Source organism: Colias croceus, chromosome 21, assembly GCF_905220415.1.
Source record: "Colias croceus chromosome 21, ilColCroc2.1".
Classification (NCBI taxonomy): domain Eukaryota; kingdom Metazoa; phylum Arthropoda; class Insecta; order Lepidoptera; family Pieridae; genus Colias; species Colias croceus.
In genome coordinates, this window is record NC_059557.1 from 3,652,141 (window position 1) to 3,667,991 (window position 15,851).

Sequence of the window (15,851 nt, forward strand, 5' to 3'; positions counted from 1 at the left end):
ATCTCAACTTAAAAATGTATGGCCCATAATGGAGTGTTCTTTTGGCAAGGTGTTGTTTTTAAGTCTGATGTCAAAAAATATAGAGTATAAAAATAACTGTAATAACTGTATATTGTACAAGCAGCCTTTTTAACAAATAAATGAATGTAATTATTCTATAGAATGCAAGTAAGTTAACTTAGTAAGATTATTTAGTTAACAATTATATTTCATTATTTTATAAGTGATGCTAATCGTGATGTAAAATCATCGTGTAGCATAGAAATAAATAGGTATGGACTATGACTAAAGATCCCGCAAAAAGTATCTAAGTACTTGCTCTTTCCATCTCTTTAAAAAGTACTTATAAGTTATAATACAAGTTAGAGTTATTGCAGAAATATTTCCTTTACAATGCACGAGGCACGTCATGGTGATTAAACATATTAGCATCGGTAATATTTAATTTATATACTTATTGTTTCAAAGGTTATTACGTTCACAATATAATTACGTTAATAACATTAAATATAATATTCCAATTGTATATTGCTGTGAAAAGCTTATACTACTCCAAATCAATTTATTACTAATGAGTTAGAGTTCTAGAGTCAACCTCTGTTGAAGAATTGAACTTTATCGGGAAATGTTCTCGAAGTCTGCATATTAATTTATTGTTAACTTCAAGAATCGATACGTTGTATTTAGTGTAGTAAGCAAGAAGCTTATATTTGGTAGTAAGTATCTTAATCTATAATATAAAAATGAATCCCAAAATGTGTTGGTAAGCGCATAACTTGAGAACGGCTGAACCGATTTCGTTAATTCTTTTTTTATTATATTCCTTGAAGTATGAGGATGGTTCTTATGTAGAGAAAACGTAAATATGTACCACGGGCGAAGCCGGGGCGGACTGCTAGTGATTTATAGAAATAGGAAAATACTTTTGGTACCTATCACAAGTTAGGTATCACAAGTATGGAAAGCAGTACAGTTAGTTCACTACAATTTGTGATGCTATTTATTAGAAGATACGTGTACAAAAAAAGAGCGTGTACGTCGAGCACACGTTTCAGAAGTGAAACTTCTTTGGCAAGATTCAAAGATACCAAAATCGTCGCCTTTATGACGTGACGGTATTGTCATGACGCGATTTTGAAATGTTACTCTCAACGCGCCTAAAGTAGTCTCACTTCAAAAGGATTTTAAAACGTTAATTTCATTCAATAAAAAGATTTGCAGTCACTTAACTAGTTACCTCTTTGTGCATAATGGCACAAACCTTTCATACTAATAGGTATATTTTCTTTTAAAGCGGTAGTATGAAAAATACAATATTTATTATACATGTCGGATATCGATACGGTAACATGGTAGAGACGCACTACAGAATCGAGTGTTTTTGTAACCCCCGTCTGATGTGAGAGTTTACCTTCCGAAGTGTCGCACATGCTTGTATATATTATCATATTTATTTTCAAAAACTATTGCGTTCAATGCTAATTAATGATCCCGGTGTTTAAATATGGAGGTAGTAAAAAGTAAATAACGTTTTTTTAATAAGCAAGCAAGTGACTTGAATTACAGAGCCTTATTACAGTAAAATAAATTAAAAGCTACTGACTGTGACGAAATATATGAATCATTATGCAACCCATTAAATGTCTCTATATAAATATATATTTGTAACGGAATAGCTGTCAATATTACATTTGTCAAGCAAACAAATAATTTATCCCTAAAACCACAAAACTATGCAGAGAACTATGACAAACTTCTAAAACTTTAATGCTTCCCGCATCTCAAATAATTCGTACCTAATATTATAACTTATTGAACGTAAATATACTTATTATATAGAGAATTAATCGTGATTTTTACACACATTTCGTAACAACTAACAACATACATAAAGAATATAAAATTTCTAAAATATATTCATACAAGAAGAACTTTGTCACCTTCTAGCAACTGATCTATTTTATCTAAAAAGTAACAAAGTTATTAATAAATAAGTGCCTATTTTTTCACTCAAATTGCAAGCGAATTCAACCGCTGACATTTCGTAATTATAAGCCCACCCACTTCTCTTCGCAAACGAATATGACACCTCGAAACATGATCTCCTATCTTCGAAAAATAACGCACCGTCAGTTACACCGTCAGTCCTCCGCTATAGAATATCAAATCCCCTGGCGACGGCGCGACGACGGTGAAATGACATTCGGTGTATCGGGAGCCCATCTGTCAGGCGGGAAAACATTAATGTTTCATGAAGCGGTGCTGTACGGAGATCCATATCAGATAATAGATGTGTCTCTATTTGATGTCACTCAAAATTAGTCCGGACAGGGTACTGAGAGCGAGGTTTTCTTAATGAGCAAGTATATCTTTAGAATTGGTAGTAATAATGACCAAAAAGTTATCGTAAATTAAGTACTTTAAGTATAAAATTCTTTTTTAGAAATTGATTAGATTCCAACTTGATACAAATCAATCTACAATCTACAATCCTTGTCAAATTTTATCCTTAAAAATAAATTCAAAAATTTATTTAAACATTTTGCGGGACTAGGAAAATAATTTGTGTAGTTAGCAGGCATGTCACGCGTCGGCCATTTTGTAGGAAAACGGCGGGAAAAGGGCCGCACAGGTGTTTTGTAACCGATACGGGCGGCCGTGCTATGAATTTAAAATTAATATTTGAAATTATTTTCAATTTAACGCTCAAATATTTTATGCATAATGGTTTAGATATTTTTGTTCTAACAGCTTGTTCAGGGCATTACGATGAGTTTTATATTACAATTTATACATTATAATTTATTCAAATAGAACAAAAAGTAAAACTAGGTAAACTAAATATCGCGGTTATTGTTTGCAATAATTATATTGTAGATTAAGTTTTTATAGTATTAATTCTCATTAATCTGCCTTTGACTAGATACTACATAATATTTTTGTACCACTGACTTAGATACAATTTAAATTTATTTTACCAATGTAGAGTTTGTCAGCATTGGTTCAAAAATATTGATTTCGTATTTATTCGTACAATTTCTAAAACAATTATCCACGGACGTATTATTAAATATGTATAATATAATCTGAATAACAGTTCAAAGCTGTATGTTTTAAAATGAATTACCAAATTGATATCGAAACAGAGCTCTACTTTCGATTAAGATTATAATGAGTCCCAAATGAATATTGATTACACATATTTTCATTTAAGTCTACCTTATATACGAATCGTTAAGACCCTTACACAACATATAGGTACGGTTTGTAGGCATCGCATATGTCATAGTATAATTATAATGTGTTTGCGCGGCGCAACGGGGCGGCACTAATGTGGACCCGCCTACCGCGCCCTAGCCTTTTTTAACTTATTATTTCATACGCTATTTCGATACTGAATTAATGGATTTTTAAATTAATTCCCATTGTGGTTGGTTTGTTTAGTCGCGGTTTAAGTGATATTAAATGAGTATACTTCTAGAGGTAGAGTCTGCATAATGTAGTTACCATAACTTTCTAATCATGGAAGCTTTGCTGATATATTTGTCTATGATATAAAAATATCAAAAGAGAAACCATATTTAAAAATGAGCAAATCAAATCAAATCAAACAAAACTTATACAAATATTTATACTGTTATGTAATTAGGGGCAAAAATAATTATGAAGCTTTCTAAGTTTACTTTAGCCCAAAGGCTCTAAACTCGTATTTTTTGCCATCATCTAGTTAAGAAGTACTGTTTGTCATAATTTTAGGAATAGATACAGTTTTCTTAAAGAACGTAAGAATTTAGACATTTAATTAGTGAATTGATGCAAATAATAGATATTCAGTTAATATTTTTTTTAAATAAATTTCATATCTATTATTTTACTGAAAACAAATATATTAACGTTTTACACCTCCACTTAAATTATACATATAATATATAATTAACGAATACAGATGAAAGCGCTCCAAACGAGGCAACTACCTCAACGGGCTCAACACACGCAAATTAACAGCTATAATTACATGTAAAGTAACAGAGGGTTGAAACCGCCCTTTAGCTAACGTTTTCATGTTTTATAATCCCGTTTCATGCGTTATTGGCGTCGGTAAACCCTTTGTATGGGCCGCTCGCTCGATTACCGTGCGACGTTTCGGAGACTGGGGTTTATTCGTTAATTTTAATTAATATTGTATAATATAGGCATTTGAGGTGTGGCGTTTCCTTGACGATTCGCTTTTGTTAGATATGTGTGAGGCTTCTTATAGGAATAAAATTAATAGCAACAACTGAGTATTTTGCTGAATGTGGGAAAAAATCTATTACACTTGTAAAGATCTTATTTCTTCTTCTACTTGTATTATTATGAAATTTTTCTACTTGTATTATGTGAATATATATTGTGACGAATCTGAGGATTTCATTCACTAAGTTGTAAGAATTACGAAATTATCTTCGAAGATTAGTCAAAAAAAACTATAAAAACTATAGTTATTTAAATACCACTTAAAACTATTTTGTATGTGTGCAATTTGCGTAACTTTGTTCTTCGTCCTGTCAATGAGTGCACCCTCATTGGTCTCGCGGACTGTATCGACGTAGGGTACACGCTTTAATTGCTATTTTACTTGTGTTATGTGTACAGTGTTTTGGGGGATTTGCTGTGTATCCGCCGTTTAGAGAAGATACCCGTTATTAACGTCATATTTCGAGTTATTAATGTGTTGGAGTAAATCTCAAATGGTGAGTGGTGAATTTTATGAGGCACATCATTAAATAACAAGGATTTCTTGTTAATGCAAATATGTAGTTGCAAATGTTATTTTTTGAAATCAGTAAGATTTTATTTACTTTGAATTAGAAGAAAAACCCAATGTAGAGGTGGCCGTTACTTTTCTATTTCTGGTTTAAGTATTCGAAAAATTATATTTTCAATATAAGCTGTTTCTAACGTCGACCAGAAAAAATATGGAGTTTTCAAAATTGCTGATAAAGCTAAGTTGTGTCACGTTGTGTTTTAGTAATAAGTTAACTACTACATACTACTACTACAAATGACGATCAGACTCTACTATCTACCTAAATATTTTTATAATTTAACCGTATACTCAATCACTATAACGTAAACTTATGTTTACAAAGTAAAAGAAAAATATGCAAAAAATTGGTACTTGTTTAGAATAAAATCATCTATCATAAATATTTTGCAAATGTAGACGTAGAGCCAGTTTTTTTACACATTCAAATATACTGTAGAGACTCATTCCACTCCACTGATTTTGCATTGATACATATTCTAAGAGACACTTATAATAAATAATCGTTTTAACTCTTTGAAAAACATAATTCGCCTTGTATAGTATTTGCCACTCTTTTTATGTTTATATCCAATAAATAGATTAAGTACCATAAGCTTCAATAGTTATGAATATATTGAATAGCCTAACACAAACATGAAAACAAAATCCACAGATTCAAAATAGGAGAAGAAAATGCAAGGGTTCTGTAGGTACCTACAACCTAGTGTACCTAAACAGATCAAAGGGTTGCGGCGTGCTTTGAGCGTGCCGCCGCCGACAGGCGTATGTACAGTCAGAAGCATAAATATATTACCATTTGCAGATTAGCAAAAATATCTGTCATAAGAACGGGTTCAATAATATCTGTCTGCCCGTATACAGCAAAAATATCTGACATTAGTAGGCAACATAATAAAGTGGCATCAAAATTATGTGACGAAAATGTTACAGCAAATAATTGTGATAACCTCTCGAAGCATAAATATGTGACGTCACCTAGGAGGCAATAATATCTGACACAATTTTATATTTCTGTATTGTAAAATATAATTGATTCCTCACAAAAAGCATAAATATGTGACACTAGCTTTCCGCCCGCGGCTTCGCCTGCCTTTTCACAGAAATACCGCATAGTATCCGTGTATGTGTGTGTCTGTTACTCTTTCACGCAAATACTACTGAACCGATTACAATGAAATTTAGCAGACATATAAAGAGTAACTTGGATTAACGCTTATGAGAGCTTTTATCCTGGAAATCCCACAGGAACGGAAACTATGCGGGTTTTTCTTTGAAAACGCGGGCGAAGCCGCGGGTGTTAAGCTAGTAGGATATAATGTCTAGACATACAATATGTAGTATACAACGACGGCACATAGGTATTAATTAATATGGTAATAATGTTTTAAAACAACGTAGTTAAAATAAAATTTATATTTTGTATTAATTCAATATTAAATTAACCTCCTGGGGCCTGCGGTCATATATATATTACATAGACAATAAAAAAATATTTCAACGCCATCTTTTGCGTATATGCGAGAATAATACCTCTAATCGATGTAGTGGTATGTCATCCGCTATACTAAACGGTTTTTGGTTATATAAGTGACAGTGATTTGAAGTATTCTCATTTCGAAGTTGACGGTGGCTGTGCGACGGCAAACACGTGGTCAGTAATCTTACATTTCTAGTGGTACCATTCGTATATTGCAGTATATCTTTGTATATCTAATTATAAAAGATATTATTTCTGCAACCGCAATAGTTATTTTGAAAGATAAATCTAAAACTTGTGAAAAATATGAATGTTTTCTTTTATGTCATACTGGTAAGACATTTGGTCTCAATTCTTGCCGATTTGGTATTAGTTACAAGGGTCCCATGTATTACCTATATGACATTCTTTAATTTATGTTACAGATTTCATTATAATTTTCAAGGATTATAAGATACTGAGATCTACCAACACCTGGATGAGTCAAATATTGACCTATATGATGGACCTATGGTGTTTCTTGCCGGTTCTTCTCCATAGATACTGCTTTCCGAATCGGTGGTAAATGTTAATACTGTTATGACGATTCAAAAGTGCTTTTAGAAGAAGTCTAATTGAATAAATAAATGTTTGAGATGAAGATAATCCCCCAAATGATACCGATGAAGCCGCCCAAACACCAGAAAATGAGTCTTCTTCCATTCGTCCAATGAGTATGAGTCACGTCAATACAGAATCGTCACTATGTATGTCATCTTCAGTTGTTGGCAGACCATTTCGGGGACGCACATGACGTGGACCAAGCATTAGAGGAGGCTGAACAAGAGGATGGATTAGAAATAAGACCTAGGGGTGGACGTGACAATATAAATACACCGCCGCGCCGGTGCAAAATACTTGAACTGGTTATTTCTCACCCTTAAAAATATCTTTGAACCAAGTTACAAAAAATAGATACAGAACAATAGATAGAATAATAAATATTAGGTTTCAAGTTTAAAAATATATAATATCTAAAAAAACATGTAGTTTTTCTTCATTTTCATAAACTTATTACACTTGGAACTGGGACCCCCTGTAATATATAAATGACATAAAGAAAATCCAAGTTTTCCACAAAAGATTTTTTTTTCCATTTTTTTGAATATCTATAATTGCATTAGAACAGATACAGCTACTTTTTATTAAAAAAGAAAGAAAAAAAAATCCTGGGTCTCAGGAGGTTAAAATAAAATTGTGTCAGATGTTATTGCTTCCTAGTTGATGTCACATATTTATGCTTTTTGTGTGAAATCAACGCAAAATACAGAAATATGAAATTGTGTCAGATATTATTGCCACCTAGTTGGTGTCACATATTTATGCTTTGTGTGAGGAATCGATGCAAAATACAGAAATATGAAATTGTGTCAGATATTATTGCTTCCTAGTTGATGTCACATATTTATGCTTTTCGTGAGGAATCGATGCAAAATACAGAAATATGAAATTGTGTCAGATATTATTGCCACCTAGTTGGTGTCACATATTTATGCTTTGTGTGAGGAATCGATGCAAAATACAGAAATATGAAATTGTGTCAGATATTATTGCTTCCTAGTTGATGTCACATATTTATGCTTTTCGTGAGGAATCGATGCAAAATACAGAAATATGAAATTGTGTCAGATATTATTGCCCCTAGTTTGTGTCACATATTTATGCTTTGTGTGAGGAATCGATGCAAAATACAGAAATATGAAATTGTGTCAGATATTATTGTTTCCTAGTTGATGTCACATATTTATGCTTTTCGTGGGGAATCGATGCAAAATACAGAAATATGAAATTGTGTCAGATATTATTGCTTCCTAGTTGATGTCACATATTTATGCTTTTCGTGGGGAATCGATGCAAAATACAGAAATATGAAATTGTGTCAGATATTATTGCTTCCTAGTTGATGTCACATATTTATGCTTTTCGTGGGGAATCGATGCAAAATACAGAAATATGAAATTGTGTCAGATATTATTGCTTCCTAGTTGATGTCACATATTTATGCTTTTCGTGGGGAATCGATGCAAAATACAGAAATATGAAATTGTGTCAGATATTATTGCCACCTAGTTGGTGTCACATAGGTATTTATTATTTATGCTTTGTGTGAGGAATCGATGCAAAATACAGAAATATGAAATTGTGTCAGATATTATTGCTTCCTAGTTGATGTCACATATTTAAATGCTTTTTGTGAGGAATCGATGCAAAATACAGAAATATGAAATTGTGTCAGATATTATTGCCATCTAGTTGATGTCACATATTTATGCCGTGAGAGGTTGTCACAATTATTTGCTGTACATTTTCGTCACATTATTTTGATGCCACTTTATTATGTTGCCTACTAATGTCAGATATTTTTGCTGTATACGGGCAGACAGATATTATTGAATTTATTCTAGTGACAGATATTTTTGCACATCGCCCCCTAGGCATATATTATTGCTCGTGACTGTACTCGAGTGTATCACATACGCTTATGTACGGGATTTTAATGTGCTATGTATATAACGTGATGGTTTGATAAACGTGTGATGGGTGTGGGTGTTTGATGTCTCGTAAATACAGTTGAAAAATAAGGTATTGACTATTGAGGTTTCAGAAAAGTATGAAAATTTCTTTGCGTTTGTGCGATTTTAAAGAAAATCAGTCTGTCAATTTTTTACGGGTTTAATAATAACACTAAATTATGAATATTTTAACGAAATAATAACAGTTGACCTAATAAGTTTATGGGTAGATGATATTAAAATTTTATAAATTGTTTCAAACGTTATGATTACCTAAATTTCAGATTGATAAACTTCTTCTGTAGTTAGGTACAAATAAATAATATGACAAGTTGCTCGTCGAAAAATATTTATTTTTCAAGGTGCCAGGAAGTCTGCAATAATAGTCTGTATGTATACGACAGGGAATTTCCCGTTCGTGTGATATCTTCCTTCATCGGTTATCTGACGCAAAGTTTTCAATATGGTAATGCCTATAATAATCTTCGGTTTATACGTTTCCTTATCTTTGTGAATATAACTAGTTATGTATTTTAGATAGTATGAAGAATAATAAATATAATATGACTAGATTTGTCACCAATTTTATGCGGTTATGAATATGTCATAATTTAATTTCAAAAAATTTAATTTACACTGTTTTTTTATTGAGAATTTACCCTTTCTAATTCCGTTTTTTAAATTAATTATTAAACTTGGCACTTTAGACTGTTCTAGTACGACAATATTAATGATATTAGATATTTAGAATTAATTGTGAAATAAAGATTATTGAACTCTAGAAAAAATTTTGTGAGTATTAAGTGCTTTACTAGTCAAACGTGTCAACTATCATTGAGCAAACTTTCTCAAACTCAAGAAGGAAACTGAAGATGATCCAAATAAACCAGTCCATTTGCCACAGCTAGGCCTAACGATAACATAACTTACTCGTCGCATAAATAAATATTTAACCAGTGCCATATATCGCACTAATTTACTACTACGGAACCCCATAATAACCATTTATCAGGTCCCTGCGAATAAATATTCTGCGACATTTTTCTTCGCCTTATCTAAGGCTCAGGCCAGACGTGATTTTGTCTCTTTTACTCTTACGTGTTGGCGTGGTGTCGTCTCGCTTCCGCGGCGTTTATCGGAACCCACCTCCCCTTAGTGCGCGTTATTTAGTTTTGGGTCCTTAATGGATTTATTCTTCGGGTCCTTTGACCTTGTCTGTTTGTCTTCCAGTTTGAGTTCACTTTTGAGTTATAACGGGTCAAAAAGACTTGTTCCGATACAATTTTTTGTGCCACGCAATGTAGAGTCATGCGTGAGATAATGTTGCGTTTGTCGCATATTATTTTGAAGAGTTGGCAAAATAATTAGTTTATACTTTAAAATATCTTTTATCTCTAGATGAACGAATTTAGGAAAAATGAAAACGAGAAAATTTAAAGTATTTGATTAAAGAAGACATTATTTTAGTAGCTTTTAGTAGTATCTACATATGTAGGGTGAATATTATCGATTACGATATGTTTTAAATTACAATAACAATTTAATTTTTTTTTCTAAAACATATTTAAGCTTTTTTTAATCACTTTCAAATCACACCAGAAATTAAACTGCGAAAAAAATTCATAAATGTTTTTAATCCGATAAAAATGCAATAAAATCCAAGGAATCTTTGTAGCGAATACAAATAAAGTGTTCAGTCGATAAATAGGATATTGCCGAGTGTAAACCAATTTCACGGGGACTCACACATAACTTTATTGTGGTTACTACGAATGTGAAGAAATTGGAAACTCTCACTGATATTATAAAGATGAAATTGTTATATAAAGACGAAATCAGCTCTATCTGTATGTAAGGTGTTTATAACTGAACCGCGCTAAATTTTTGGATGATGTTTTTTTATGAAGATAGATGAAAAATGTAAAAACCATAGGTTTTCGTGGCGGAGATATAAATTTCAGAGGAGGTGAAATACATCTTTTTCGATATAAGCACAGCGAAGATTGTATTAATACCATTTGAAGTTTTTTTTTAAACAGTTAACTAGAAATACATCATTGTATATTTTATTAAGTTTTTTTTTAACAGAATCCTAAAAATATTTAAACGTTGAAATGGACAAATCTCAGAAATGTTTAAGTTTGTAAATTGTTAATTAAAATAGTAGAGCATCCTGCGTCGCGATCTCTACAATTGCTTTTTTTTAGTTTTTAATACCATCTCCCAAATATTTACAGGATATTATATATTTATTTAAATGAAATGTATATCTAATAACAATGCTGCCATAAAAATAGGATGCTATCATTCTATTTTTTGCTACCAAAAAGAAATACTTTTAAGTTTTAATATTCATTTGTTATAAAGTTTTACTGCCTTGCTGCCTTGACAAGATACAGATTTGTAAGAATTTTAATAGTCGTTTTAAAGTACAAATTTCATTGAATTCAATCTGTGTCCTACACATTCATGTGTAGGTAATATAAATAAAAATAACATTTTCTATTTAAAATAATAATGTAACACAAATACATAAGGAAATACTTTACAGAAGCGTAATCTTCAATAGGTATCGAAATTAAAAATTCCATAACTGCTCCGTGCCGTTGTCCGGGTTTGAGAAAAACGTTCAAAGCCAACCTAATTGGATACAGACTACAGACCACTACAAAGGGGGATGTTTGAGATAAAAATGAAAATTAAATCTTCCAAGCGGATGGGCAGAGTAATGTTTTTGACGGTAGGGAGGCCGGGGGGTGTCCCGCAAATCGACTATCAAAATGCCGAGGAAAAAAGTGTTGCCAGACTGTGACCGACCGCGGATTGCCATTTTGCGATTTTTTTTTGTTTTTCTGTTGTTGTTTTTTTTTAATTATTCCCGTCTGTGATGCGTTGCGGTTGCGGGTTCCGCTGTTTTAGAGGTTGGTTTGCGTTTTTTCGAGTTGGTGAATTTTTATCATGTGTTTTTTTGATGAATGTAATATGAAGGAATGTATGTATGTGCAAACGATGTTTTATATTAAATATATCATATTATTTTGACTGATATAAGTGTCATTTGTAACAGCTAATGAAACGAACACTTAGCCATATTTAAAATCAATTTTTTATCTAACTGTAAGTGAAATTGTGATCCATAAAAGCGAGAATTATATACATTGGTGTTTGAAATTAACTTAACAAAAAGTAACTTAGCATATTTTCTTCCCTAAACACGACATTGTTCGTAAACTACAAAACCACTAACCTTTCTTCATCCCCATATCTCCATTGCACATAGGCTGCGGTCCAGGACTCAAGCTATGCAGCTGGTACGGGCTGCGAGTATCGATCTGCGTCGGCCAGGGAGCCCTGGGCCAGTTGGGAGCTGCCCCCGGAGTGCCCAAGAGCCGCAGACGCTCGTAAACTGGTGTAGAACAGTCTGTAGGTGGCTGCTGGTTGGTTGACTTCTCTTTTTGAGCTGCCAGGTTCCGGAGTACTCGGTTGATTGATGATACCTGTAAAAGAGGAAACGTTAGCTAAGTTGCAACAAAGAGTTGTTAAAAAATGTCTTACCGTTAATGAGCCTTCTGTTACAGCAGTGTTTAGGTAGAGAAAGGAGAAGCTTTCTGGAGCCATTTTTAAATCTATAATTCGATTAGCCTCTATAGTCTATGGAGATTGACAATAGTGGACAAAAGGCAAAGGAACTTTTATCAAAACTCTACATTATTCTAACTAATCATTGCTTTGCCATAGATAAAAAAATAATAGTTTTAACCGGACTTTATTTTGCAGACATTTATACCCTAAAATCTTAATGGTGCTTAAAATCACATTCACTTCATAATTGAACCCTGAATGAATAGGAATTGATTGATGAAGCAGATAGCAAAATAGACGCACTAAAAGAATTTAACTGTGTCAGTTCGCTTTATGACCAGTGATGTATGATAAGTGATGTATGATATTATTTAGAGTTTAGGTAGCACTCGTATAAATAGCAATGTATTTGCCATAACGCTAAGTTTTTTTAATTGATAATAAGTAAAAATAAAAACTATGGCTACTTTCTTTTGAAATTTATCAATCAATTTTTAAACAGCTTTATCTCGTTTTTCGTTCTATTGAATATCTTGAAAGTAAAAGAGACAGAACACTAATTAAATAAATAGATGACAAAATATTTTTATAATTAGGCCCTTATTATGTACATGTTTTGCATATAGCAGATTTTATCTATATGTGGTAATATGATAGATTTACATCAACTTTTATCTAATAGGTATATTTCTATATTAATTAGACTGTAAATGTATACGTGATAAATTATTTGTGTGGTCCCATAGGATGATAATATTAAGATATCGTTCGATGTCACTGATAATGTCGTCAATGCGAGATCAGAAAAGCGTGTAACGTACTTGCCGTGTTATTGGAATTTATGTATGTTTATTGGTAGGTATTTTTTAATTATTATATTGTTTCTATTTTAAGTCTAATGGTGGTTCAATGTTATATTTTTGTAACTAACAGGAAACTGCTTTTGAATATTTGTTTTTGAATAATATTTTTGATGTTTTACTTGCAATGGTAGAGAGAATTTGATATAGAACACTACTTTTTGAACATAAGATGATGTTAAAAGTTGAACATAAGATGATCTTTACAAATAATTATCTGGTGGTATTCGAATCCTTCTACAATTTTTCTATTTTTATCACCTGAATATATAAGACTATCACTTTTTAAGGAATCACCTTTCATTGCATCAATAATATCTTTCACTAGCTGTGCCGCGCGGTTTCACTCGCGTGGCTCCGCTTTTGTTGGTCTTAGCGTGATTATAATATATAGTCTATAGCCTTCCTCGATAAATGGGCTATCCAACACCGAAAGAATTTTTCAAATCGGACCAGTAGTTCCCGAGATTAGCGCGTTCAAACAAATAAACTCTTCAGCTTTATAATATTAGTATAGATGAGCAGTTAACAAAGGTAGGTTTTGTTTTAATTTAATATCAACTTATAGGAGAAGCATGCTTAGTGAGTATGAGTATGTGACTTGATCTGATTTTATGAAAGCTAATACATATTGTCTAAATCCTAGATAGTAGCTAAGCCTCAAGAAGATAGGATATCCAAGTCTCAAGATATAGCCTCCAGGCCACCCGGGTACGCGTAGACCAAAACTGTCCACACACCAACTGTCACACTGACATGTGACAGCGCGGCAAACGGACGTACCGGTAACTTAGACGTAGGGCAGGAAGGCGAGACACGGTAACACGATACGCAGACACGCGGTGGTCCGATCGGCGTGCTGACTGGCAGCTGGCGCGATGCCCGATCGAGCGAGAAAGCGCGGCACGTTCGAAAAACGAACGCTCGATATTTTTTTATTGTCTATGATTAGCAACTTTTTTTGGCGGGTAATTGAGCGCTGAAATTGTGGAGTACAATATGAGCACGATTTAAAAAACTTAGGTACTCTACAATTTTAGAAAAATGTAACGCCTTCATGAATTTATACTTTTTAATACTATTCTTCCTTATTAAAAAAATATCAAACTCGTTATTGTAGATAGAGATGTTAAAGTTAACTCCCATCTACTTATTGATCTAAACAAATCTTAGAGATATGAAATCATATACATATTTTTTTTCAAATTGACTCTATTTACGCCATTTCTTCATGTCTAAATACCCATGAAAGATAGACAATAACATTGAATTAAAATTGTCCAGTTCAAAGATACTGTGATTGTAACAGTAAAGAATTCTTAATTGCAATCTCAGGTGATCGGAATACTTCGATTAGAAAATTATAACAAGGCGTCTAATTAAAAGTCGACAATCTTGACTGTCCGACTAGAAAAATGGCTCTCAAGGGGTTGCAACTTATAAAATTTCCTAACAAAATGAACTGAAAATTTTTAACAAGGAACGAGTGATCTTTTCAAAGATTGAACGCCAATGATTCGTGCCAATTAAATATTTGCTATTTTAATAATAGAGAACAATTTTAAATATTCAAACGAAGCTTTAATATGAAAAACAAATCTGAGAAAACTTTGGCATGAATGATTTTTAAAATAAGCATAACAATATTAATGAATAATGCGAATAAAAACGTAAAGATTTTCTTACTAGAGTGCTCTGAAAGCTTTCAAAGGTGCGCGGTTTGTAAAAAACAATTATGCATAACCATAAACAAGCGGTCCGTGTAGAAGTGTGGCCATGTGTGAAAAACGTCTGTGCGCTGGTCGTTTGTAAAAAAATAAACTCGGCAAAGGACCTGTAAATGCTTCCATAATTCGTATTACACACTCATTGACTTGTTTTCACGATTGTACTCGACTAATTCACCAATTAGTAAATAACCCTTCTGTTGTAGGTATTTATGTTTATATCTGTTTACACATATTAATTTTCTTTATGAGAATGCATTTAGACAATGTCCAGTTAACAATCGTTTCTCGTTCGGTTGGACTTAAATAGATTTTTTTGTGGTTTTAAATGTTCACGGGGAATTACGTTTACAATGCAGTTAACGTAAGTAGTGACTAGAGAATTACTTATATTCATTGGGAGGATTTAACTCGTAAATGTCAAGTTAACATCTTTTTTAATGTTCTTAAAAAAGGTATCTTTTGGGATTTGGATTATAGAATACTTATAGAGTCTTTACTTTTTAAGTACATTTTGACGTTTATTACTTAAGTACTAATGTAGTTTATCAAAAATTTTAATTCTTAAGTTAGTTTTGATGTCGCATATATTCGAAGCTGATGTAATTTGGTTTGATAGCGCAAAAAAAACTGTATAAGAAGCTTCATATAGAAGATAAATAGAAAGATTCACACACGAAAGAAAAGAACTAAAAAAATACTAAAAAAAATACTCTACCTTTTACTCCAAAAACGTACTTTTTATAAAATACTAAACCAATTACCAAATAAACAAAATACCTTCGTAGCGGAGCTTTCATATTTGTAGCTCTATGAATTTGTAGCATTGATATATCTCAAATT

General features: G+C 32.3%; 1 protein-coding gene across 1 annotated transcript in view; it reads right to left on the reverse strand.

Moving 5' to 3' along the window:
• LOC123701409 (paired box protein Pax-6-like) overlaps nucleotides 1-15,851 on the reverse strand; it is a 49,156-nt gene that overhangs the window by 9,002 nt on the left and 24,303 nt on the right. The window contains exon 5 of the mRNA XM_045648872.1: nucleotides 12,087-12,336. Coding sequence (XP_045504828.1) covers nucleotides 12,087-12,336 — 250 coding nt within the window. The remainder of the gene's footprint in view (nucleotides 1-12,086; nucleotides 12,337-15,851) is intronic.